This window comes from Manacus candei, unplaced genomic scaffold (assembly GCF_025592945.1).
Source record: "Manacus candei isolate 608988 ecotype Guabito, Panama unplaced genomic scaffold, ASM2559294v1 h1tg000073l, whole genome shotgun sequence".
NCBI lineage: Eukaryota > Metazoa > Chordata > Aves > Passeriformes > Pipridae > Manacus > Manacus candei.
Genome location: NW_026138121.1, coordinates 442208 through 468292, shown reverse-complemented (window position 1 = coordinate 468292; position 26085 = coordinate 442208). Strand labels below are relative to the sequence as shown.

Below are 26085 nucleotides of genomic sequence, written 5' to 3'. Positions count from 1 at the left end.
AGAGGAAGGGGGCGGGCCGTGCCGAAGGGGGCGGGCCGTGCGGGGCGGGCGGTGCCGAAGGGGGCGGGCCGTGCGGGGCGGGCGGTGCGCGATGGGGTCCCGCCGCCCGCGGGCCTGACCCGCCGGCCCGGCATGGCGGGCATCATCAAGAAGCAGATCCTGAAGCACCTCTCCCGGTGAGGCTCCCGCTCCCCACCCTCCTCCTCCTCCTCCTCCTCCTCCTCCTCCTCTCGGGGTTCTGCGGGGGGCGAGGGCCGGGCCTGGGCGGGGGTTTGGGGACCGCCGGGCAGCGGCCTGGGGAGCTCCCGGAGGGGGCTGAGGGTCCGGGGGGCTGCGGAGCCGCCGGGCCTGGGGCTGTCCGGGGCTCGGGGGTGCCGGGCAGTGGGCCCGGCCCGGCTCTGCCGCCCGGCCCAGGAGGTCCGAGCCCGGGCCAGTGCCCGGTGCCGGTTCCCGGTGTCGGTTCCCGGTGTCGGTTCCCGGTTCCCGGTGTCGGTTCCTGGTGCCCGGTACCGGTTGCCTGGTGTCGGTTCTCGGTGTCCGGTGCTGGTTCCCGGTACCAGTGCCCGGTACCGGTGCCGGCCCTGAGCGGGGCAGGGCGATGGAGGTTCGGGAGGCGGGCGGGGAGCGGGATCAGCCCCGGCAGAGCCCGGGCGGGGCCGCACCGGCGCTCGGGGGCCGCCCGCGTTCCGTCGCTCCCGGTGGGTCCCGGGCGGGCCGCGGGGCGGGAGCGGGCGCTCTCTGGTGCGGACCCGCGGCCGCAGCCCCTGCTCGGGCCGGGCCTTCTCTCCTCTGCCCTGGGACAAAAGGCCCGTGTTGTCTCCCGGCCGCGGGCTCGGTGTCACGGACGGCGGGAGCCGTGTCGGAGCGGGCAGTGAGGGCACCGCTCTCTGCTTCTCCTCTGCGCTCTGCGAGCTGCGGCCGGGCAGGTCCCTCCCGTCCCTGCTGCTGGAGACGCTCCGGTGCAGAGCGAGGGGCCCGCAGTGACCCGTGCGGGCTCTGTGGGTTCAGGGCTGGAGCGAGACCCGCGGATCCCGACCCTCTGGGGCTGGAGCTGAGTCCTGGGGGTGCCTGGAGCCCCACACTGTCCCTGCACACCGTGGGCTCAGTGCAGGGTCTGTGTGCTCGGAGTCACCAGTTGCTCGGTGCTCCAGCTCCCTTGGCACTGTCCTGGACAGAGTGATGGAGTTGCTCTGGGTGCTGGTTTAAATGGAATTCTGCATTGGGTTTGGGATTTGGACATCCCGCATCTCCGAGTTTTGTCTCATTCCACCTCACACCAGCGTGTCACACTCAGTGCAGATTCATCCTCCTGGTCAGGAGGCAGTGAAGTGTTTATACCATGGAGAGGTGGGTGAGAGCAGTTTGTAATGGAGGATGGAACAGAGCTTGGCTTTATCTCTGGGTGCTGATCCTGCGTGTGTTGTTCTCATGGACAATTCTCTTTCTGTACGTAAATACACTTTTGCTGGTGCTTTTCCTTAATTTTGATTGTTGGTCTCCCTTACCTTGCACTGTTACAGCACTTTCCTGCCCCAAAGTGCCCCTTTTCCCCTCCAATCAGGCCTGATAATGTTCACCTGTGTCTCCTTTGGGCCGTTCCAAGGAGGACAGAGAGTCCCAAAACATTCTGCAGCTCTACCTGTTTACCTACTTGGACTTTGGCTTTCAGGTGCTTGGTCTGATCTTGCCCCTCTCTTGCACAAGGATTGTGGATGTTTTGCAGAAATGCAGTTCGAAAACAGTTTAATGGTGTATAAAAAGATGAAGTTTTTTCCGTTCTGGTTTTGTTTCCTCTAAATACCTCGGCTTCACCCTCCCTTTGGGTTTTCTTTCAGCCATGCTCATTTGCCTGGAAGAATTTTGCTACTGAATCATTAATCTACCTTTATTTTGTGCTCACATTTGCATATGAAATAATTCATTGTTCCTCTTGTTGTGTCTCCATTTGAAGTCGATTCCCCACGGGGTGTGTTTTTGTTCCTTCTCTCCGTGGAGATTTGCAAGGAGCAGTCAGGAGAGGGGCAGCAGGATCAGGGAGCTGTGAATGAGGTGTGATCCCGTGTCACGTGTGTGACCCGGTGGCGATGGTACAGCTGGGCTTTGCTCCCTTGTGGAGGTATTTGGGAAGGCTCAGCCTGTGTGTGCTTTAGCAGCTTAAATTCCTAGAGCAGGAGAATCTCAAAAGTTGCGGAGCTTTCACCATCTGTGCCTTTCACTCCTTTGTCCTATATTTAGCTTGGAAAAGCAAATAGATTAGGTGCTTTCACTTCTTGCTGCTTCCAGGCAGGCACAGTGCTGGTTCTGAGGGAGAGTGTTTGGAACCCAACATCAGGGGCTCCCTGTGAGCCCCCCGGGGATCAGCCCCTGCTCTGGGCTGGGGCCCTGTCAGCTGCCTGGACATCAGCTGCTGGTTGTGTGTGTGGTTGTGTTTACCAGCCTGTCATTATTCACAGAAGCACATCTAACGCTTTAAAATAAAATCAGTGAGCTGCCTTTGCCTCTTCCTGGTCTTGTTTGAAAGTAACTTCTTCTCATTGTCTTTTTTCTTTAACCAGTGTCGGTGCAGCCACAGCAGATCCTTGTTCTCAGGGACAAAGGCTGTTTATCCACAAGTCCGCTGCCCCAGCTTATTTCATATACCACCACTGCAGTGGAAATCCCTGCCAAAATTACTTTTATTTAATTGCATTGGAATGGTTTATCCCCTGCTGCCTCTAACAGCTGCTTTGTGACGTTCTCTTTTGGTACACGTGTTGAAGCGTGTGAGCTTGTGGAGTACCAGGCATCCAACAGCACACAGGACATGGCTCCCAGAGGAAATGCAGTGCAGTCCTGCTGCTGTGAAGAGATGAAAGCTGGTGTCAGCAGAGGAACAGCGGGGCTGGGGCTTGGGGGCAGGGGAAGGAGACCACAAGTGTGTCTCGCTGTAACAGGAGCCCTGGAGAATGGCAGCTGAGGAGAAACTCTGGGAATATCAGAAAGAAGGATGAGAAGGAAGCAGAGGAGAAATGAGAGAGGAGTTGGTTTAGGTAACACCAGCATAGGTGTTGCCAGAGAGGAAAACCAGCACAGGAAACGAGACCTGTTTGCTGAGGAGAGCGCAGAGCTGGAGCTGCTGCTCTGGGCAGATGTGTAACAGATGTGCACCACAGAAATTTGGGGATATCAGGCTGTGAATTTGGCAAACTGTCCTCAGGACAGTATGGAGCCACCTTTTTGGGTAAGTAAGATGGGCTTTAGAAACAGAATTAAAAAAACCTGCTAGAGAACAGACCCGTGGCGCAGCCTGGGAGGGTGTAACACTGTGGTGCTTGTCAGTGTAGGTCAGGTACTTGGCCAGGAGAAACAGCCTCGTGCAGCTCCCTGTAATAGTGCTGCACCTTGGTGGAGCTTTCCCTCATTCCCAGGGATTGGGTCGTACATCCCTTTTTCTGGGCGAGGTTGCCTTGCTTTCTCCCCTCTTCCACTTGCAGTTGCACCAGTCCTTGCAGCTGACAAAGCTGCTGGGAGTGGGTAAGTGAAGAGCTTGGGAGGGCCCCTGGTGTATCTTTAGCTTGTTCCAGATCCCTTTGGCAGCAGGAACTCGTGGGTGTCGCAGTGTGGGCTTCCGGGGGCTGCTGTTTCCCAACTTGGATATGAGGATCTCGGAATCCCTTCCTGGCCCTAAAGATGCCTTTGGCATTACCCATTCCACGCAGTTGTGCTACTTCTGTGCCAACACAAAGATCTGAGAGCCGGGTCCCAGCCCCAGCCCTGCCTGTTCCACGGGGGGCCTTGGAGCCTTCTGGAACTCAGTGCTCGGAACTGTGAGTCCTTTCCTGCTCCCTGTCCATCCCCCCCATCAGAGTCCTGCACTCAGGCCAAGGCAGGGCAGAGAAAGGCCACTGCAGCTGTGGTCACCCTGCCAGGGGTGAGAGGCTCTCTGGGGCTGGAATGGCAGGGGTGAGATCCCGTGCTCACCTTTCTTGCCCAAGCGCTGCAGCCTGGACGTCGCTGTGAGAGAGCAGAGCCCGAGTTCCTGTTTGCTCTCTTTGCTTCCCCCTCGCCGTGACGTGTTTTGCAGCATCGCTGTGTGCTCGAGAGCTGTGCTGCAGCTGTGCCCTTGCTGCAGTCACAGGATGGCACGTGCAGCTCCTGAGGGCTGCTGGGCACCCTCCGAGTTTGGAAGAGCTACCACTGTAAGAGACGTGTGCTTACCACCAACCTTCAGGCTTCTCCCAGCTTCCTGACCTTGATTACCAATTAACTGGAAGCAATTTAACGAGCATGGTGGGTAAGGAGGAAAGCAAGGAAATTGCATTTGGGAATGGCCTGAGGAAGGTACAGAAGCATGAGTGATTTAGGCAGCAAGAGCCCTGCCTTGGACAGAGGCTCTTCGCTAGAATTGAGACCAAGTTTGCAATTTTGGCTTTAGCTGCCTTAATATCCTCCTTTGGTGATGAGGGAAATTTTTGTGATGATCTCTGAGGTGATCATTTGCCTAAAATAGCTGTTGCAGCAATGGCAAGTTCATGAAACCACAGAGCTGCCAGCGGTTAAACACTGATAAGAACCCCATTACTTTTCCCTGTTCCTGCTGTTCAGTGGGGGCTGTTTGGCCAGTAACAGTTCCTTTGGTGCCCAGTGCCCCAGAGCACATGGTGGATCCAGAGCACGGAGCAGCTCGTGGCAGGACACCGTGAGGCAGTTTATGAGGAAAAAGCTCTGTCAGGTCCCAGCAGTGGCTGCACCAGCCCCAAACCACTGGCCATGAGCCATCTCTGAGTTCCTGTGTGCTGTGCCCAGCAAGGCACATGAGGCTGGATGCAAACCCTTTACTCAATGTGTTAATTTGGAAATTTCTTATTTTCCCAGTACGTTTTGATGGCTATTTTTTACTTTTAAAAATTTTAATATCAAGGGATTTTAATATCAAGTCAAGACACAACCCCAGCTACAGGTAAAGTAGCACATACCTGCCACTGCTTTGTTCAAGGCAGGGTGGGAAAAAGGAGTGGGCACAGACAGGACGTGGCATTTTCCCTTCACAGAGAGTAACCTCCAAAGTCAGGGTTGCTGTGCTGCTCTTTGCCAGGAGAACTGAGTGGTCAGTTTTACAGAGCATGTGTCAGCTGCTGGGTGCAAGGCACTTCCAAACACTTCCCCTCGGCTCGAGACACGAGTGTGCCATTTCTGGAATGCTAAACAGACGCTTGTTGCAGCAGAAATAAACTGCACTTGAGTAGCTCAGGAGGAAAATGTGGCTGGAGCTCTGTCACAGCAACTCTGGGTCTGCAGAGCTCTGTGCTGGCCCTGTGGAACCTCTCCAGAGCCCTTGAGCCTCTGCCATGGGAAGGGGCTGTCAAACAGGACTCTCCTCATTGCTCCTGTACTGCCTGAGCCTCCTCTGCAGGTCTTTGGCTGAGTCTGAGTGATGTAATAACCTTTAGTTTCTGCAGGTTGGAACCAGAACTGCAGATTGGATTGCAGGACGAAGAAGTGGGGCTTTGGACTAGTGCATGTATTTTTTCTGTTTCTTCCTAGTTTCCTTTTGTGTATTATTGTTTGCTTGAGGTTTAGACTTGGGAAATTCCCTGGCAGCTGCTGAGGGTTTTCATTCCAGATTGGGAGCGTGGGGCAGCTGGCATTTAAATTTCCCTGAGTGTCCAGCTGAGGAGCTAGAAATAGTAAAGCAGCCCCTTTACTCAGTGAGATGGAGTTCAGCCGCTGGCAGAGGCCAAGCCTCTTCTCTCAGATGGGTTTGTGGTTTGCTTTCCAGGTCTCCTGGTACCCCGTGTGGTGCTGTGGGTGTGGACCCAGGAGCACACCTGGTCTGGAGCGTCTCAGCATTCAGAACCCTTCGGAGAAATTTCTGCTTGGGACAAGAAAGTGTCCTCGAGGCCTGAGGGAGGCTGTAGGAGGAGTGAACCGATGTTCTGTTTTGTGTAATGGTTCAGACTCCTGTCTTATCTGCTTGGAAATGCTGATTTTTTTCCCCTGCAACTTTAACTTTGAATTGAAATTCTAAGCCTTTTTCTCTTAGCCATGTTGGGTTGCAGTTGGTGACGTGTAGCCAAGACAACTGATTACTCATCAGGATGTTTTGTGTTTGGCTTCGGGTGGCTGAGAGGTCCAGCCTTTCATTCAGTGCAGTTGAGGCCTGGAAAAACAGAAAGCTGATAATGTAAAGCCATCAGCAGTGGCCTGTGTGTACAGGGCTGTGAGTGTGCCTGAATGCACCCTGATAAGGAGCCTGGGACAGGCTGGTACTGGGGTGTGTGGGAACACTTTGCTGTGGAACTGGAGCAGGACGAAGCCATCGGGCTGATGGTGCAGGGACCTCACTGTCCCCACGGGAAGGTGTTCCTGCCTCCTGGGATATCTGGGGCACACAGAGCTGTGCACAGTGTGCAGCTGGAGATACAGAGAGGGTTAGAAATGTGGTGCTTTCTGTCTCCTAAACACTTGGGCAGTTTGGTGTTGATTGGATTCCCCTAAACTCTAAATGGGTTTGTGCTAAGTGGGGCTGACACCAGCTCTGTTAGATCTGGGCACCATCTCGTGCTGTGCAATCATTAGTCCCATCCTCTGCTAATTCAGCATGTTTCTCTTCCTCCTCTGCAGCTCTGCCCTTGTCTGCAGTGCCTGCTGTCAGGCAGAGTGGGCCCTGCTTATAGGAAACCTCGAGGAAGTAAAATGGCTTTTCTTCTTCAAAAGGCTTTTAGTTCTTCCTGCGTGTCCTCGAGGCAGCTATTTTCTCCCTTTTTACAGAAGTGTCGCTCACTTGCCCAGTTTTATTTCCTTCCAAGTTATTTTTCAGTTAATCCTCAGACACGTGGGTTGCAGTTAAAGCTTCCACTGCTGCCTTCCTTGAGAGTACCCCTGATTTGGGAAGTCACTGACCTGTTCTTTTAGCAGTTGTGAACGTTTTGTCCAAGTGAACCTGCCCTGTGGCTCCTGAGATAAGAAGTTTGAACGTGAGGTGAAATGACCTATCACAGAGATTTTTGAATTGTAGAAGATTCCCAAGGAAGATGGAAATCCCACTAAATGCCCTGTCCAAAACCAGACCAGGCAAGACTGGAAAAGGTTTTGGGAAGAAGCAAATCTGCATTGGTCAGAATATAGTTGTTGAGGTTTGTTTTTTTCCATGTCCAATTGCTGTCCTTCTGCCACAGTTACTTAAATTACATATTTGTGTTCCAAATCAAAGCAGAAAATCCTCATTTCTTCCCTTGCTGTGACTCTTGTGAAGGCAAGAACCTGGATCTGCAGCTGTTCCCGGGCCCTCAGCATTGCTGGGCTGTTTTCAGGTGGAGCTCACCAGTTCCCCCTTCCTGCCTTACCTGTGTTTGGAGGGATTTTCCAGCTACTTACTGCAGCTGTGGCTGGTGTCACTTCTGCCAAGAGATGATGCTGGTCATTGAGCAAAATGAAGGTTGCTGGTGTACAGCTAATTAGTTCTCCCAGCCTTAGTGATGAGGGTATCAATAGAAATACATGTGTGGAGCTGGGGGTGGTGGCTGGAGAGCTGTGGGGAGGAGGCTGAGGCAGAGCCCCCTCCTTGAATACATGAGAAGAGGGTTCCTGGTCTGTGTGGCAGCAGGGTGATGAGACATGGATCTGAGGAGAAGTTTTATGATTTCAGATGTCTTCTGACATTGTCTGTCTGTGCATTTGCTTGGTTGGAGACAGTGTGGCGAGACAGCTACAAATGTAAACATAAATTTATTTATGATTCTGGCCTGGCTTTGGGCCAGCAGTCAGACTGGGCCTAACTCCCTGTTGCAGTCAGTGGGTTTGTGGCCTCTGGATATGCAGGCTGAGGAATGGGGCAGTCGTTTTCAGCAGTGACATCGTATTTTGATATAAATTCAAGCTGATGATTAAGCAAATAGATTTTCAGGGTTGACTTTTGCCAGGGTAATCCCAGCAGGCTCTGAAGGAGTGCTGCCCTGTGAGTTTGCTGGCTCAGTGCTGCTTGGCTTCTGTTTGGGTTGTAAAAAAAAAAAAAAGTGCCAATATCCTCCCGTGTCAGTTTTCCCAATAGCCACTGTTTTCATTCTGCTTTCTCTAAGCCAGCAGTCCCTGCTGCCAGGAGGATGCTGTGGCTGAGGGTGAATGGGGTGAGCTGCCAGCAAACATCCACCACTGTCTGCACTCGCTGCTCCTGCTCCCCAGGACTGACCACGGTGGTTCCTCTTGGGAAGCAGTGGAGACCTGGCAGGGTGAGCCCCAGGTGTGCAGGAACTCTGGCCCCCTGTAAGTCCCGTGTCACTGCAGGTGTCAAAGTGGCTCAAACATGAAGGTTATTCCAAGATCTTGGATTCCTGTACCTGGCAGGAGCTGAGAGTGGGGTTTGGCAATAGGCAACATATCCTGGGGAATTTGGGCTGTGGTTTAAAACAAAGTATTTGTTTCCATTTGAGATTTTTGTTTCCAAAACTTGCAGCTGCTGTTGTCCCAAACGTCGGTGAGGTCTGTAAGCTCTGCTTTGGGGGTGGAATGTTGCATTTTGGTGCATCTAGAATGCCTTGTGAAAGGATTCTTCTGTAGAGTCTGGTAGCACTGGTGGTGGTTTTGGTACCTGCTCAGCAGGATTTCTGCAGCCTTTCCCTGGAGATGGTGACAAAGAGTTATTTGGTTTAGCTGGGTCCTGTTTCATACCGGGCTTTGCAGTGTCCTGTTTCAGCTTTGCTCTTCTTCCACTGTTGGTATTTCTGATATACCTCCACACTAAATAAAAGTGATGCCCTGGTTCAGGCATGTGCTTGTGCCTTTCCTCTGCATTCCCAGCTGAAAGCAGCTTCCCCTCTGAGCACGCTGATCCCGGGATGAGGATCTGAGCCCCGGGGCTGATCCCTCTGTGCAGGTGTGAGAAAGCTGCTCCCCACCCTGAGCTGATCTCTGCCTACAGCAGCCTGGGAGCTTAAGGGCTTTGTATCACCTACCTGTCCAAGCTGTGTTTGCTTTATTCCTAGTACCCAATCCCAAGTGGACACGATGCCATCAGCTTTCAGCAGAGCTGGTTCTCTGATGCAACACAAGGATGCTCGTGTTTGCCTCTGGAGGTGTTTGCTCTAACTCTCTCCCGCGTCTGGGGTTGTGGGTGCTCACAACAGGACTCCCAGCACTAATCACACCCTCTGTGTACCCCTGCAGCTCCCAGCCAGTGGAGCACCTGCTGGAGCACACTCCAGAATGTGCAGTTTCTTGGTACAGATGCTGAGAAGCCGGGTTGACCTCCACCACCCTCCTGGGTGTGTTTAAACACTGATGATCTTTTGCTTTCCTGGGTGAAAAGAATCTAGAGAGTTAAACTGTTCACTGCTGACGTCGTAGTTCTGGGAGGATAAAACTGCTGAGCTGTTGCAGTTAGGCTTTGAGTTTCTTTTGTTTTGTCCTAGGGCAGTTTTGCTGGTTTCCAGGATCCAGAGCTTTAGAAGGAACTTTCAGTTTCTCAGAGTTGAATTTGGTTTAAAACAAAAAAGTCCTTCAAATGTCAAAGTGTAGAGATGTTTTTTTTTCTGGAGCAACCGACATACCTAGGGTTTAAAAATGTCAGAAGGGGTTTAACGAAACACAAACAGACTCTGGTATTAAAATAGCTCTGAAATGCTCCTGCAGTCCCAGCAGCTTCGCTGGGGGCTCTTTTTAGAGTCTCCTCTTTCTTCTCTTGTAGGTTTACCAAGAATCTCTCCCCGGACAAAATCAACCTGAGCACGCTGAAAGGTCAGGGGCAGCTGACCAACCTGGAGCTGGATGAGGAGGTGCTGCAGAATGTGCTGGAACTGCCCACCTGGCTCGCCATCACTCGTGTCTACTGCAACAAGGCCTCGATCAGGGTGAGCGGGGGCTGCACCCACGGCCCCACTTCAGATGGGTAAAGTTACTGTGCACAGGCAGGATCGTTGGGATTGTGCACTTTGCACACTGGACTCTTGTAAATTCTTCCTCCTTGTACTTTTTAAAGCAAAATATTCTTTTAGCTGACATGAACTGCCAGGTTGCTTAATTGCAGTTGGTACTAACCACAGTTGCATTCCATGAATGCGAAAGTTTTTAGGATGTTGAAGAGACTTTCTATAAAAGAAATATGGTTCTACTCTGCCAAGTGACAATAAAAATGAGTTTGTCTTACTCATCTGATGTGCTCTGTTTTTAGAGTCAGATCTGCTTAGTTTAGTAACAAACATTTGTTCTCCCTCCTACAAGAGCTGCAGAGTGAGCGTTGCTGTATGAAAATAAAATGGAGCCTTTTGGTTTGTGCACAGTCTTCAAAGGACTTGCCTGACTTCCAGTAACAGCAGCAGTTAGGTGTAAACTCTGCAAGGCCAGGAATGTTCTCCATAACAGAATTTGACCTGTAGAATATCTATTACTCGTGACGATATCTGAGATCCAAAAGCTCATCTGGGTTTGTAGATCTGATGTCTGGAATGTCTTGTCTGTGTCTCTGTTTGACCTGGATACAGTGAGACATTGTGGACATTTCTCAGAGAAACAGGGCTCAAAGTTTGGACTCAGGTGGTTTCCTGCAGTTTCTAAAACTTTCCAATGCAAAGATAACCCCTGTAACCTCAACTTCATCTTTTCAGATCCAGTGGACAAAGCTGAAAACACATCCGATCTGCCTGGTAATGTTGCCTCTCTTGTCCCTTTCTTTTCTTCCTCACTCTTTTCAATCTCTTCTACTCGAGAAAAATTCTGCAGAGGGAAACCATGAAGGGCTCAAATTTTCATTTGACCTGAGTCCTCCAGGCCCTTAGCACATGGGGAGCACAGTCCTCTTTGGCCACGAGTGCCCCCTCATGAGATCCCCATTTCACTGCAGGATGGAGCCAGACGAGCTCTCAGGGAAGTCCAGGGCAACCTTGTGCCTGTTTTTGTTGTTCGTTTTCCCCACTTCTGGGGTTTCAGGTTACCCTGATCTGGGCACTGCTGGTGTGAGAGCTTTAACACATGAGACTCTTGGAGAGGCAGGAGGCTCCAGAGTTGGTTGTCCCTGTGCTGGAGTCTCACACCCCAGGCTGGTGGGCTGAGCTGGAGGCTGGGTGTGGTGTTGAAGGCTCCCACGTTGTGTCTCTGCAGTACCTGGACAAGGTGGAGGTGGAGATGAGGACGTGTGAGGAGCCTCGGCCGCCCAACGGACAGTCCCCCATCGCTCTGGCTGCCGGCCAAAGGTGAGACCCTGAGCCCTGGGGCTTCTCCCTGACGTCCTGCTGGGCTGTGGGGCCTGCTGGTCTCCCTGAGTCACCTCCCTGCACTGTGCCTCTGATGTTGCTTCTAAACCTGTGTGTGAGCCTTACCTGTGCCAGGCCTGTTGTCTGACGGGTGATGCCATGGAGGGCTCTTCTCTTTGCAGTGAATATGGCTTTGCTGAGAAGGTCGTGGAGGGGATGTTTATTGTTGTCAATTCCATCACCATCAAGATCCACTCCAAGGCCTTTCACGCTTCTTTTGAGCTCTGGCAGCTCCAAGGCTACAGTGTCAACCCCAACTGGCAGCAGAGCGACCTGCGCCTCACCCGCATCACCGACCCACAGAGGGGAGAGGTGAGCACTGTCCTGCCCTGCCTGTCACAGCCCCCACTGGGACCACCCCAGCCCTGGGGCCCTCAGGCTGCTGTCCGAATTGAGTTTGTATTGGGATCACAGAGGAAAAGTGTGGTGAATGATTTTGTGTGGCTTTGTTTCATTTCACATTGTCTGAGTGTTTTGTTTTTTTTTAAATCCTCGAAGTTGTGAAACTCTCAGTGTTTTTCTCCTCCTGGGCAGGTTCTGACGTTCAAAGAACTCACCTGGCAGACACTGAGGATAGAAGCAGATGCCACAGACAATGGTGATCAGGATCCTGTCACTACTCCTCTGAGACTCATCACCAACCAGGGGAGGATCCAGATCTCTCTCAAGAGAAGGGTGAGAGTCTCCTCCATGCTCTGCAGGACACAATCTCGCTGCCTGGTGCAGTGATGATATTTCCTCCCACATTCCTCAGCAGCTCTTCTTTCCCTTCAGAAATGTGGAGCCCAGGCTGGTGTGTCACTCCATGTTTTCTGTCAGAGGCAGCTGTGTCCTTACCAAATGTCAAAGCAGTTTATTTCCCAGGGGAGGATATCATGGATGGAGCGAGTTTTTCAATCTGTTTGAACATCCCAAGGAGAGCTGTCAGCTCCGTACTGGGAGTTGAAAGCCTGGCAGCCTGATTTTTAGCTGTCAGTGGAAATGTGATGATTAAAAAAAAAAAAAAAGAAGAAACTATCTCCTTTTTTTTTCCCTTTTTTTTTTTTCCAATTTTAAACCAGCGAGCAGTTTGCCTCCTAAAGAGAAGGTGTCTTTGACTACTTTCCACCTGAGAGGAGGTGCTGTGGACATCCAGCAGATAACATCCCAGAGGAGTTTCAGAGCAGCCTCCCTTCTTTCTGTATGTTATGAAGGCTCTCTGTCTGTGGTGGCAGTTTTTGAAGTCCCTGTCTCCTTGCTGTTGCAGACCAAAGATTGCAATGTGGTGGCCTCCAAGCTGATGTTTCTCCTGGATGACCTGCTGTGGGTGCTGACAGACTCCCAGCTGAAGGCAATGATGAAATATGCTGAGTCCCTGAGCGAGGCCATGGAGAAATCTGCTCAGCAGAGGAAAAGCTTGGCTCCAGAGTCTGTACAGGTGAATGAGTTTGGAAGTTGGGCTGCCAGGGAAAAGGGGTAGTTTCTACTTCTGTGGCATCTGTCCCATGCTCACAGGGTATCCCCTGATGGGAACACATGGGCTTCCCTGGTATCAGGTGAGTGTCACATGGACTGTGGGCTGATGAGGAGCAATGAAGTGACCAGAGGAGTGGGATTCATTGCCAATAAAATGCGTTTTCCAAGTCAAGGAAAAGGGAGAAGGAATATTGCAGCTGGAGTCAGAAGCTCTGGGGAAGCAGAGATGTGCACATGGTACAGTGAGATTGCATAGGAGGGATTGGGAATATTTGGCCCTTTTGGCCCAGGAGTCTTAAAGCATCTTTCAAGAGAAGTGAATTGCAGCTGGCAGAGCCACAGACAAAGAGCTTTGCTCATGAAAACATAGGAAAGGGAATCCCAATTCAGTTTCTATAAACAGGCTGGAAGATGACATAAATTGCTTAAGTGCATTATAATGCCCCTCTCTGTTTTCCCCTCTCTCTGAGCTCTCACCGAGCTTGTCTCTCTCCCACAGGTGACCCCACCTGCTCCCAGTGCCCAGCAGTCCTGGGCCCAGCCCTTTGGGGGCAGCCCCAGCCCCAGCAGCATCGGGCAGTACTTTGACAAGCACGACATGAAGGAGTCCTCGTACCACCTGCTCATCTCCCGCCTGGACCTGCACATCTGCGACGACAGCCACGCCCGGGAGGCAGGTGGGGAGAGCAGCAGCAGGGACAACATCACCCCAGGCAGTGGTTTTCTGGCTTGGAGGGGGTTGGAAAGCAAGTTTGGAAACTCAAAAACTGAGTTTTGCAGTTTGGGATTTGGGGTTCTAGGTCTGGTTCTTACCGTATAAACTGTAGGCCGGTTGCGTTCAGGTGTCCTTGCCTAGGACAAGATTTTGATACAGCTTTCTAGAGATGGTACCCTGATCCTGGCCATGGTGTCAGTCAGTCAGTGGTGGCAATCAGAGCAATGTAGTTGTGATTTCTCCTGGATCAGGACTCAGATTGCAGGGCTGACCACTGTTTTCTTTGTTCTGTTTCCCACAGGTGCTCTGAAGCATGGGATGCTGGGAGGTGCCATCCAGCTCACCTTCAGGAGGATGGCTTTTGACTATTATCCTTTCCACAGGGCAGGTAAGGAGCCTGTGGCCTCACAACTTGAGGAGGGGGATATAAAGAGTTTGAAGAACAGTCCTGCTCTATGGCTTCAGGCAGAACTAGAAGAAAGGAACCTCGGTTTTTAAAGCCAGGATGTTTGCTTTCCCACAGGAGATGCCTGCAAGCATTGGGTGAGGTACAGTGAAGCAATGGAGACACGGGGACAGTGGGCAAGGAAGTTGGTCAGTGAATTTCAAAGCAAGATTGAGAAGCTTTATGAAGAAATGGACCCTGCCTTTGCCAGGACTCCACTTTCCCCCTTCAAAAAGAAACCAGGTAATGGTATTTGATAAAACTAGTGAAGCAGGACGTAGTACCAATTTTGCTCCATCCAGCAATATCTCTAGTTGCTCCTCCCCAGCTGAGCAAGCTGATTTGTTGATGCAGAAATCCATAGTACTCTAAAAATCATAAATATAATGTCAAAGGAAAGTGGCTGTCATTCTGGGGTAGCTCTGCAGCAAGGATGGATGGGCTGCAGTGGTCCCTTTCCTGGCTTCTTATTGAGTTTCTCCATAAGTGAGTTTATAAGGATGAAATGAAGTACTTAAGACCTGGCTGAAGAATGTGTTCTCTTGCCACAGAGCAGACTCATCTTTCACAGTGTTCTTCCTTCAGAAGTCCTGAGGTTTTTTCCTGCCCAGCTGTGTTCATCTGTTTCTAATTTTGGGGCTGTTCATTCTGCTCAGTAAGCACAATAGGTGTCGGTGCTGAGGGTGGAGTTTGATGCAAAGGAGGTGACTAAAACCCTGCTGGTTCTGCTTGTCTGTCCCCACAGACGCCCCCCAGAGCCCCCAGACGAGCCCCCCGGAGAAAGGCCGAGCCCCTCCCACGAGTCTGCCGCGGCTCCGGCAGCCGCCCTGGCACCGGCTGCGCTCCAGCTGCGTCCTGGTGCGCGTGGACGACCTGGATGTGCACCAGGTAGGGAGCTGAGCAGGCTCTGGAGATGTCCGGGGCACTTTTAAAAGAGAAATGTAATCAGATATGACTTAAATAAATCATTTGGATCCCGTGCCATCCAAGGGGAACCGAGCCCTGCCCCGAGAGCCCAGGCGCCGTTAGGATGCTGCACGGGAAACTTCCCACCCAAGTGTGAACTGCTGGGAGTTTTCACGTTCAGAGGAAATTGCATAAGCACAGGTTTCTGCCCTCTGTTCATATCTAAGCTTGCACCAAGCATTAGGCAGGCCCTCAATAAAAGATCCCATACCTTTGAGAAGTCCATGAGGATGTGGATTTTTGACAGAGGATAAGTCTTACCTCAGGCTTTCTGACCTGGGACAGAGCATCCCTATCCTGGATCAGGACCTACACCCATGTGCCCTGTATCCTCTCCAAGAGCTGGTTTTGCTTTTTGCAGCACCAGATACTACAATGGACTTACCAACGTGCTGCAGATCTTGCAGACAGCTGTGATAGGTTTCATTCTGATTGCTCATGTCACCTAATTCTGCTTGTCATGGCTCTTACTAGCAGTGACAGGAGACATAAAGAACTAAATTCCCTCAAAGGAAAGGAGTTGGCAATATCAGCCAGTAGAAGAAATTTTTATTTTTGTTTGAAAGCAGCGTATGTTTGATGTGTAAATGAGGTGGATTGAATACAGGTGACTGTGGGGTTACTGGGACACTTGGGTTTGCCGTGTCTGAGTTCTGCACAGCTGCATTCCGTTGTGCTTTCAGGTTTCTACAGCTGGGCAACAAAGTAAGAAACCCTCCACCTTGGTTTCATGTAGGAGAAAATTCTTCAAACTCCCTGACCAGGTCTCTGCAATCCATATTGAATTCACAGAGTATTACTTCCCAGACAATCAGGACTTTCCAGGTAATACACCAAGGTTAGCACCTTCTTTTATAAGTTTCCTTAAGAATCATCAGTCTTAGTTGTTTAGGTGTGTTAAACCCTAGATATTCTCTGTCCATCATTGTTAGTTTCCTGATGTTTGCCTTCCTAATTTTAATTTTTTTTTTTGCCTGTGGGAAGGTGGGATAAAGTTTGTACATAGTGTGGATGCAGAGCTGTGCTTGCAAAATACCGTGAGCAGGAAGGAATTGCAGCAGCTGCTGCCTGCCCAGCTCCTGGTTCTGCCTTACTGGTCATTACTGGAGCAGGGCTGTGGGGTGCTCTGGGTACTCTGCAGCTGCTTTGATGGGAGACCTGGAACACCTCATTTCTCTGCCTGCACCACAGCTACTCCCTTTCAGAAATAGTCTCCCAGGGTGGTGAAGGCCCTGCATTGGTGCTGTCAGTGCAGATTCTGCACTGAGCTGTGGAGACCTGAAGGGCCTTTTCTGCTCTTATTGATCTGTTCCATTCCAGTTCCGTGCCCAAACCTGTACGTGCAGCTGAACGGCCTGATTCTCACCCTGGACACAGCAAGTGTGCTCTGGATCAATCTCTTCTGCCTGGATCTCTATCGCAGCTTGGAGCAGTTCAAAGCCATCTACAAGCTGGAGGACTCAGGCAAGCGTGATGAGCACGTTGATGTCCGACTGGACGGTTTCCACCTGAAGGTACCATTCCTTTCCTCCCTTCCCCAGCCTTCGGTGTTCTCTCCCTCCCTGTTGTGGAAGGCACACAAGACCAGGACACAGTGAGGAAACAAATGCTCTGACTTTCCTCTGTCTGCCACCTGTGCTAGTTCTGTTTGGTCTGTGGGCAGTACAGCGGGTGCTCAGGTTCTCATGCAGAATAGGCAACGTCTCTCTTCCCCACGTAGCTCAACATCCCTGTGGATAAGAAGGTCACGGACCATCGGGATCGCCCGCAGAGCCTCTGCGTTGGCACGTCAGAGGTGACGGCCACCAACACCCGGCACGGCCCCTCCTGTGGCTGCCAGGACCTGCAGAGCCTCTTCCGGAGATTCGCGGGCTCGGAGTTCTTCCACTCCGGCTACACCGAGTTCCCCCGGGCCCAGGGCAGCTTCAGCCTCCTGCACACCCTCTTCCTGCGCCACGCCTACCAGGTGGATGACAGGCCTCAGAAGCACCCGGGCCTGCCCCAGCTGCTCCACAAAACCTCTGCCTCTGAGGATCTGTGGTCTGTGAACTTCACTGAGCTTGCCCTGGGCTTTGAGGGGGCTGAAAGCTCCAAGGGCAGAGCCCTCAGCTTTATTGACCCTTTTCCCCTTTCCATTTGGGCCTGCCTGCCCAAGAGGTGGAGGCAAGCTCAGATATCTAAACGACAGGAACTGGCTGCCTCTGAGGTGAAAATCAAGCCTTCTGCCAGCTTTAGCAACCACTCAAAGAACGAGAACCTTTCCAGAGAACACGGCATTTGTCAAAGATCAAAGACTGACCAGGACCTGAAGAACATCTACAAGGCCCCAGAAACAATGGATGTCTTGGGAGAATCTGACTGTGAAGTTGATGATGGAGTAGACAGTGAAGAGCTGGAAGCCTCTGCTGATATCCATGTGCTCATGTCCTCATCTGTTCATGTCAAAGTTCGGCTCAACCACTACCAGTACTTGGTGCTGCTCAGGATGAAGGAAGTTCTGCAAACACTACAGGAGCAGCTGGCCCAAGATACCCAGGAAGTGACTGGGTGTCCTTTAGATCCCATGTCTGCTTGTGTGGGAGTTATGTTCCACAGTGCTGAAGTGGCCCTGCTCATGAACCCTGCTCCAGGGTCTGTCCCGGAAGGCAGATCCCTTGACTCGGACACAACCAGCCTGATCGAGTCTGAGCTCTCTCCTTCAGACAGCAAGGAGGGGCTGGCGGCCGAAGAGAAGGAGCTGAAATCAGAGAGCAGCTCAGAGAAGGGAGTGTGCAGCTCCTCGGAGCTTCCAGAGGACAGTGAGGTCGGGAGTACCAGTGCCAGTGTCCTGCCAGAGTCACTCCCAAGGTCTGCGAGTGACGGAGCTCTGAGCGCAGCTCCACGTGGTAAGGACACAGAGGAGAAGGGCTTGATAGAGGAAGCACATGAAGCTGTGGAAGCCCTGGTAGCAGAAAGACCAGCAGAGACCAGCAGCCAACCTCAGAGCCCCCCTGCTCTCCCTTCCAGCCCAACCTCGGATGTGCAGCCCTCGGGCAGCGGAGGCGTCGCCCTCGATGTCCAGGCAGAGCTCATCCCACTGAGGAACATCGAGGTGGAGCTCTCCAGTGCTCTGCACATCACCAAGGATGCCACAAAGGAGGCTCTGCACGTGACAATGGACCTCACCAAGGAGGCCATGTCCCTCACCAAGGATGCTCTGAGCCTGAGCCGGGACAGGATGACCTCCACCGTGCAGAGGATGCTCTCCCTGCCCCCTGCCAGGTGAGCACCACGGGCTCCCAGGGTGCAGGAGGGGGAACAGAGACTGAACTGCTCCCCCTCTTCCCATGTCCTTTGGGTTGGAGATGAGTTAAGTCTCCATCTCCTGGGGCTGGTCTGAGGACACTAAAGTCTGACTTGCAAGAGGTCAGAGTCCAGCCCAATATCCATGTAACCTGCAGGCTCAGGTGTCTGCCTTTATCACTGGTTTGTGTTGGGTTTTTTGCAGGGATTCTGTGCCCAAAGCAGAGGAGGGAGCAGTGACCCCGGGCGGGGGCCGGATGCGTTTCTTCTCCCTGAAGAGAACCCCGTCCCAGCACTCCTTTGACACCACGTCCGTGGACGGGAGCGGCCCCGAGGACGGGCTGTCCTTGGACAGCGACGGCAGCGACGGCTTCGTGCTGCTCACAGACTCTGGTACGAGCCCTTGGCTTCTCCTCTCCTCTCCTCTCACAGTGATGAACAGCTTTGTGCCATGGGCAACCCTTCCGTGCTGTGTTCGTGTGGAATTGCTTTTGAAGGCCATCAGTAGTTCCCCCCCAGTGGCTCCTTCTCCTTTTGTAGGTGCTGTTTCTTTGAGATGAGGAGTGTAAATGAGTGGGGGGGTGACCTTGCACATAACACGATGTCCTGAGGCCATAGCAGAGCAGGGGCTATGACTGTGCCAGTGGAGGGGTGTATGGAGTGTTTAGGAATGGTTTAGGAAGGGCTGGCTGGATATAGAGTACTCTGAACATCTTTCACTTCAACTCTGTATTGCTTAAACTCATCAGAGGAGCAGGAGAGAGTTCTCCAGAGGATGGTATAGGCTGAGAGGCCATGAGATTCAGGCAGATGCTGACATCAGGACTTCTCAAAACCAGAAAAAGAAGTGGAATCGAGTTTTGTTGTTACTTCATTTCAGAACCCAGCCTGGACCCTCTTTCCTCGAGGCAGCTTCCTCAGGCCCATGGTGACTCAGGCAGCAGGACAAGCCTGGTGGCCGAAGATGAGGGTGGATTGTCCCCGGAGGTGAACAGCTCCACGTCCCAGAGTGAAGACCCCAGCCTGCAGCTGGTCAGTCTGGCACTGGGGTTCTGTCCCTGAGTGGATCTGGAAGTGAACCAGAGAGATGTTTGTTGTAATCAATGAGCTCTTGGTGGCTGTTTTCAGGTGTCTGTCCTCGTGTTGAAGATGAATGAGGTGAACTGTGGCATAGAGGCACGAGGGGATGATTTGTCTGTGGCTGTACAAGTGATGAACGTGGTTCCAGAGCAGCTGAACAACGTGGGGATGTGGCAGTATCTGCGTGGCTACGTGGGTGAGACACTGCTCTGGGACTCAGCTGCTTTTACAGCTGTGCTCTTAGAACTGGCTTTTACAGCAGCCTTGCTCGGGGAATATTCCAGTAACTGGGACCTCAGCGTTTGGGGTGGTTAGGACTGAATACAACTCAGCTGCGAGGGTTCAGATCTGCATTTCAAAGATGTTTCCCAAATGCCTGCATAGCCAGGCTCTGTGGGGCTTAGTAATCATTGACTGGGATTTTTTTAATTCCTGCTAGGCTGCACGAAATGAATTAAAAGAGTGAATAAAGCTATCTAGGGAAACCCCAAAGTTATTCCTGCTCTGAGAAAAATGCTTTTGGTCTAGGGTACCTCCCCAGGGCTAAATTCGAATTAAAAAAACCCAACCCAAACCCCAAAACAATCAACCCCCCACCCCCCAAAAAAGGTAACTGAACCCCTAAGTAAACAAACCCCAGACAGCTCCAACATGGATTCATTTCAAGTGAGAGATGATGTCAGACTGAGGTCACTGTGAGCTTGGCTGCTCTCTGCAGCTGGGCAGGAATGGGCTTTCCAAGATGCCCTTTCTGGGTTTAGACCCGGCCGCTGGTGCCCCGCTGTGCAGTGACACCTCTCTGCTCCAGCTGTAGGAGCCCCGGGTGTGGAGGAGCCTGCAGCCCCCGTGCCCAGCCCGCCCCAGCCCCAGCTGTGCCTGCGCCTGGACGGGGGTCCCGCCGCCGCTGCCCACTCCCCGCTGGCCGAGCGGAACGGGCTCCTGCGGGTGCTGCTGCGGGGCTGCCACACACAGCTCGGCATGTCCTCCCTCACCAGCCTGGGCCCCTTCCTCGAGGATGAGATCATTCCAGAGGTGATCCCCATGGAGATAGAGGTGGTGGATGCCAAAATCACGATGCAGGTGAGTGTGTGGGGAACCAGAGATTCCTCCCGGGATGGCAGCCAGGGCAGAGCTCGCTTGGAAGATTCTGCTTGAGAAGGGACCCCATGGGATTCCTAGGGGCCTCTGTAGAACTTCTGTTTTCCTGAGACTGGTTTTGCTTCTAAAAACTGCCTTAGGGATGAACGAGGAACCCAAGGGAGCTGTTGATTACTGCTCACGTGCAGCCTCTTCATGCAGCCAGGCCCTTCCGTGGGTGGGTGCCCTGGTGAGCTCTGGCAGGGCTGCTGGGCAGGAATGCTGCTCCTGAGGAGGGTGCAGGCAAGGAGAATCCTTTCCAGAGGGCCAGAGCTGTCACAGCAGCTCATCTCCTCTCTGCTTTGTGTTTTGCCAGGATGACAGCCCCCGGGTGTACCCCACCTCCCCTGGCCCTGTCCCCATCACCCTGGCAGTGGATCACGTTGTCGTGAGGCGCAGGGACGATGGTGTGTTCTATCTCACAGGTCAGCAACATCCAGGAGCTGGTTGTACTGTCCCTCTGCACCCTCAGGCTGTGCTGGAGGAGACTGGAACTGAATGATGGTTGCTGCTGGGAAGGATGGGCTCTGGGGTGGGAGCAGTCCCTGCCTCTGTTTCCTAGTGTGGGAATTCATACTTGGTATTTCCTTGAGCACACACAGCCAGGACCCCTTTCTGCCTCTTCCTTTGCTTTAGTTTCTTCATTTTAAAATGGAAAAGAGAATTTTGTTTCCCTGCTTAAAAAGGAGAGGGGGGAGAGAAGAAAAAAAATATTATTCTTTTTGTGCCAAGAGCCCTCTTATGTGAATGTCCACACCTGAATGTGTTCTGTTGCTTTCCAGCTCCCCAGGGGAAGGACTCACTGAAAGAGGAAAAACCTGTGTCAGTTCCTGAGGAGCAAAAGGCCCCAGCAGAGTCTGTCTTGGCAGCCCCAGCAGCAGGAGCACATGGGCTGCAGGTGAGTCATTGCTGCCTGTTGCTGTCTGGACAAGGAGAGAGCTGGCAGGGGGCTGGAAATTCTCTTTGGCCTTCATGTGTTTGCAGTCCCTGGCAGGTGTGGTGAGCTGCAGGAAGGGAGTGCCCAGGGGAGCAGCCTGTGCCTCCTCTTATGGGAGTTCTGAGGAGTGAGGGCACCTTGCCCAGCATAAACCTTCCCATTCCCTTTCAGAAACCTGGTTGTTTTTCTGGTTGGGTCCATCTTCCCACTGTGTCCAGTTCCTTGTTCAAAAAACAGGAATAGAGAGGTTCCCACAAAGAGAAGTTGTGTCATATGTAATTCATCTCAAAAGCTCCTGCTCTGGTTCTCCTCTGAGCAGGTCACTGTGCACCTTGGAAACTCTGCCTTGTTTTCTGTTTGTCTCTTGTAGCTAAAGCAAGTGCCAGAGTTGCAAAGGGAGCTGCAGACCATGAAACTGGCCCTTGCAGAAGCCAACATGGACAAGGCTCATCTTCTGCAGGAGATCAGGAAATACAACCCCCTGTTCCAGCTCTGACAGTGCTGGCACTGCCAGGGAGCAGGGACCAGCACCAGCACCACCAGGGCAGGTTTGGTCACGTCGCTGCCAAATGGGTCTGATCCAGGGACTGAGACCAGCTGGGACTGCACAGGACTCAGAGAGGGAGGGAGGGAGGGAGGCCTGGCTGAGACAAACAGGGAAGGAATGAGGAGGAGTTTTCTTTGCTGTGTTCTGGCAGTGCTGCACTGAGCCAGGGCACTGCTCAGCCTGCAAACACAAGGTCAGATGTTGGGGGGAGACACATCCTGTGTCTCCTCATCCTTTCAGCCTTCACCTTCCATGGTGACATCTAGAGAGGGTCCATGTTGGGTTTTCTGCTTCTTTCACCCTCCCTTGTTGTGTTCTTGCCCAGTCCTGCTCACCAAGGGACATGGCAGGAGGAGGGTGGTCACTTCAGCACCTGGGGAGTGACAGGACAGGGGTGGCAGAGGGCTCAGGGCTCTGCTGGCTCCTGGAGGGAGGGACAGGAGTGCAGAAGGGATTTCCCCCTGTGGAGTGAGGGGATACAGCTCACTATCCCAAGAACAGGGTCAGGATAGTAAAGAAATCCCTTCAGATTTCTTTCTCCACCAGTAATTCCTTGTGTGGAGACAGTGTATTAAACTTAGTCCAGTTCATTCTCACTTAATCCCACAACATTTGGCTTTTTGATGCAGAAAAACAAAGGAATTGATTCCTTACAAGGCACTGTTTAAGTTTACTATCAAAGAACAGGGGGGAAGGAAGTTGGTTCAGTCTCAGAGTGAGATGACCTGTGTAATTTTTGGGGTGCACGTTGTCCTCACAGCTTTGTGTGCCGGAATTCCGGTGGGGAGAGGGAACAGCTGTGACCCCTGAGGAAGGAGCTGCTCCTGCAGGGCCGTGGGGGTTTGTCAGCACTGAGCTCCTGTCTGGGGGAAGTGCTTCAGCAGGACTGTTGGTCTGTGGCCAAGGGGGCTGCTTGGCCTGGGACACATTCCAGAGCCACCTGCTCTGTTCCCGAGAGGAAAACGCACTTGGAGTGGGTGTCAGGGGCACTGCCTTCCCCAGCCCTCAGCAGCGAAGGCAGTGCTGACGTGTCAGACTCCTCTGCAGGGAGTGACTTGCTGTGAGCAGCTCCCAGAGCAAGGCAGGAGGTGACAGAGCCTCTCCGGATCCAGGTGCTGTTGGAACAGACCCTGGGAACTGCCCAGAGCCTCCGAGCAGAAGTTGGACTTTGCTTTGCCAAACCTTTGTGCTGCTCCCTCTCCCCTGGGGAGCAGGAGCTCCGAGACTGCTTGCCTGAGGTGGAATGCAATGGTGTTCCTGCTTTTTCTTTGCTAATTGCTTGAAAATGGAAGGTTTCTCTTCTGCTCTTTCAAATTTTCATGATGTTTTGTTTGGGTGGGGAATGAGTGGGGTGCAAAGGGTTTGCTCTGCCTTGGTGCCCACCTGCAGGGTCCCACAGCTCCTCCCATGTGTGCAGGCTGAGCACAGCTGGGGCCAAGTTGTTTACAGCAAATTTCTTGCTCCAGCAACTCAAGTCAATGGGTTTTGTTGAAGAATTCAAGCGTTTTCTTTGCTTTGAAGTCCCAGTAAAAAGGACTGTAACCCAAAACCCACAGGCATGGGAGGACAAAACCTCCGGGATCTCCATGGATCACAAGTAGCAAAGTTTACTTTGTGGAGCCCCTTATCTAAGGACTCATCCTCTGTTCTGGTGGGAGCCCACGGAATCCTGCCCACCACAGGTGCTGTGGGAGAGCCCGTGGCCTCAGCACCTCTCTGGGGCAGGAGCAGCTCCGGGGGCCTGGGGACGGGGGGAATGTGCAAGTCTGAACTTGAATTTGAGTTTTAGCCAGTATTGGAACTTTGTTGCAGTTTGTTTCCACTGATGCATTTATTGGTTCTATGAACCAGGAGCAAAATTAAACTCCTTAACCTCCTTCCAGGCTCAGGCCTCTTCTCCCCCCCTCTCCCTCCCCCCCCCCCCCACCCCCGTCTTCTCAACTGTGCTGTTTTCTGGCTTTGGAAGCACAGCTGAGCCATGACTTCAGAGGCCCCAGGGACCCAGCATTGCCCCAGGCTGGGAGCAGCTCCAGGAGCACCTTGTGGTGGGCTGAGGCACAGCCTCATCCTGCCCTGCCCTGGCACACAGCGAGTCCAGCCGGGCCACCAACACAGAACAACTTTAATGTACAAAAAAAGCCACATCTGGGCCAGCAGGAAGCACAGCCCTGGGGGGTAAATACTCTGAAGGCCGTGGATGTTCCTCTCCCTGCTGTGCTGAGGCAGAGGAGCCCGTGGCTCCAGGTCAGGAGCAACTCCTGGCTCTGCCCAGTGCAGGGTCCTGAGCAGTGACTCAGAACTGTCCCTGTGGTCCCCGAGGTCTCACACCCCTCCCCAAGGGGCCTCAGGTTGTGGCTCAGCTGGGGAGGGTCCCAGAGGTTGCTGTTTCAGCCCCTCTCTGCTCCGGGGCCAGTCAGTGGAAGATGATCTTCTTGTACTTGGAGTTGGGGATCTGCCCTCGTGCCTTGAGCCTCCGCACGGCCTCTCTCATGTGCTTGGGCTGCAGGGGGGGCAGCTCCCCCCACTTCTCACACACGTCCAGGGCTGAACAACAAACACAGAGGTCACAGGAGGGGACACCTGAGCCCTCCCCCTCTCCTGCTGCTTCAGCTGCACTTGGAAAGGCAACAGGTAATGCTTGTGTTTAGGGTTTACAGCTCCTGCTTTGCCAATGCCCAGGAATGAACCTGCTCCAGGAGCTCCTCCCTGACAGGAGTCCCAGGAGTGACCAGGACAAAGGGCCTCTGAACCACTCAGCCAGTGTGGATGTGCTGGATCCAGTCCCACAGGGACTGATGTGCTTAAACCCAGGGCTGGGTGGGCTCTGGGGGGCTGTGGACAGAGGGGCTGTGCTCCCCCTGCTCCCTGTGACAGGCCCCGAGGCTGCAGGACCCCCGGCCCTGCTTGTGTCCTGAGCTCTGGGGGTTGAATTCCCCCCCAGCAGCTGCCACTCACCCTCCTCCACCACCTCCCCCACGAAGACCTTGGAGATGCCGGACATGGCGATGACGACGTTCTGGGACACCGAGGTGCCTGTGATGGACTGGATGAGCTGGGGGGACAGGCAGGGACAGTCAGAGCCCCTCACCTTGACCCACAGAGACCCCCGGCCCCCCGAGCTGCAGCCCCGCGCCGGCACCGCCCGGGAATCCCTCGGGATCGGCAGTGCCGGGACACCGGGCTGAGCCGCGGGGCCGGGGCGGCTGAGGAGGGTCCCGGGGGGCCCCTCAGCCCTATCCCGAACGCCCCTGCCCGTCGTACCCGTTTGATGGCGGCCTTGGGGAAGGCAGAGCGACGGTACATCTCGTACCGGTTCAGCTGCTCCTCGGAGAAGGACGAGACCAGAATCCTGCGGGGGGGGAAGAACGATCGGTCACAGCAAAAATACAGCTCTGAGGCTTCTTCGGGTCCCCGCGGCCGCCATGCAAAGGCGCCCCAGCCGGGGTAGGGCTGGGCTGGGCTGTGCCTTGGCGGCTCTCGGGGGTGAGAAGGGGGATCTGGGACGGGTCCCCGGCACTCACTGCATCTTCTGGATCTCGTCCTCATCCACCTTCTGCTTCTTCTCCTTCCGCTCCTTCAGCTCCAGCTTCACCTTCCTGGCCGCGCTCGGCTGCAGCCCGGGCTCGTCCCCGTCCGCCGCCTCCCCCTCCGCGCTCCTCACCTGAAGGACAGCGCAGCGCTCGCTCTGCGGCCGCTCGGACCCTCCCGGGCCCGCTCCCGCCCGGCCCCGCTCTCACCTCCCCGTCCGCCCCGTCCGCCTTGGGCTCGCCGCCCCCGCCGGCCTCTCCCGCCTCGCCGTCGCCCTCCCCCTCCGCGGCCGCCGCGTCCCCCGCGCCGTGTCCCGCGGGCAGGGCCGGGCCCGGAGGCGGCTCCGCGGCCGCGGCGGCTCCGAGCGGGTCCCGGGCCGGGTCCGCCATGGCCGCGCCCGCGGCGCCGCCTGATGGCGCAACACTGCGATCCCCGAGAGGTGGGGCCTGTCGTCATGGTAACGGAACCGCCACGGCGCCTCCTGATGACGCACTAAACGGAGGCCAGTGAGGGGCGGAGCCTGTCGCCATGGCAGCGGCGCCGCGGCGGCGCCCAGATGACGATTAACTAAGAGCGCCGTGAGGGGCGTGGCTTTTATCGCCATGGCAACGGCGCAGAGCCCGCGCCTCTTGATGACGCATAGATAGGGACAGGGCGAGGAGGGGCGAGGTCTGTCGCCATGGCAACGGCACTGCCGCGGAGGGCCTTGTGCTGGGCCCGGCCCCGCCCCGAGCCGGAGCTCCACACCCGGCTGCTCCCGCGGGGCAGAGA

The 26085-nt window shown here is 53.9% G+C and overlaps 2 protein-coding genes across 5 annotated transcripts; one reads left to right on the top strand and one right to left on the bottom strand.

Annotated features, from left to right (window-relative positions):
* Nucleotides 1-54: 54 nt before the first annotated feature.
* On the top strand, nucleotides 55-23663 carry BLTP3A (bridge-like lipid transfer protein family member 3A). Of its 3 annotated transcripts, XR_007907970.1 has the most exons (22): nucleotides 55-176; nucleotides 9662-9824; nucleotides 10578-10616; nucleotides 11071-11162; nucleotides 11345-11534; nucleotides 11757-11897; nucleotides 12469-12639; nucleotides 13177-13354; nucleotides 13694-13780; nucleotides 13916-14080; nucleotides 14583-14725; nucleotides 15487-15628; nucleotides 16124-16317; nucleotides 16524-18064; nucleotides 18291-18478; nucleotides 18966-19117; nucleotides 19214-19361; nucleotides 19974-20245; nucleotides 20619-20727; nucleotides 21085-21200; nucleotides 21610-21787; nucleotides 22899-23663. XR_007907970.1 is itself a non-coding variant. In XM_051808879.1 (21 exons), exons 1-21 carry the CDS (start codon nucleotides 133-135, stop codon nucleotides 21733-21735), a joined length of 4401 nt encoding a protein of 1466 aa, XP_051664839.1. In that variant the 5' UTR covers nucleotides 55-132; the 3' UTR covers nucleotides 21736-23663. The 3 variants fall into 3 exon arrangements, 2 of the variants coding, with proteins under 2 accessions (XP_051664839.1, XP_051664841.1); XM_051808879.1 differs by having other exon boundaries at nucleotides 21610-23663; XM_051808881.1 differs by lacking the exons at nucleotides 21085-21200; nucleotides 21610-21787; nucleotides 22899-23663 and having other exon boundaries at nucleotides 20161-20245.
* Nucleotides 23664-23890: 227 nt separating this feature from the next.
* On the bottom strand, nucleotides 23891-25926 carry TAF11 (TATA-box binding protein associated factor 11). Of its 2 annotated transcripts, none has more exons than XM_051808935.1 (5): nucleotides 25524-25926; nucleotides 25308-25447; nucleotides 25048-25135; nucleotides 24770-24838; nucleotides 23891-24330 (listed from the first exon to the last, which is right to left on the bottom strand). In XM_051808935.1, exons 1-5 carry the CDS (start codon nucleotides 25701-25703, stop codon nucleotides 24274-24276), a joined length of 534 nt encoding a protein of 177 aa, XP_051664895.1. In that variant the 5' UTR covers nucleotides 25704-25926; the 3' UTR covers nucleotides 23891-24273. The 2 variants fall into 2 exon arrangements, with proteins under 2 accessions (XP_051664895.1, XP_051664894.1); XM_051808934.1 differs by having other exon boundaries at nucleotides 24742-24838; nucleotides 25524-25727.
* Between the last annotated feature and the right edge of the window lie 159 nt (nucleotides 25927-26085).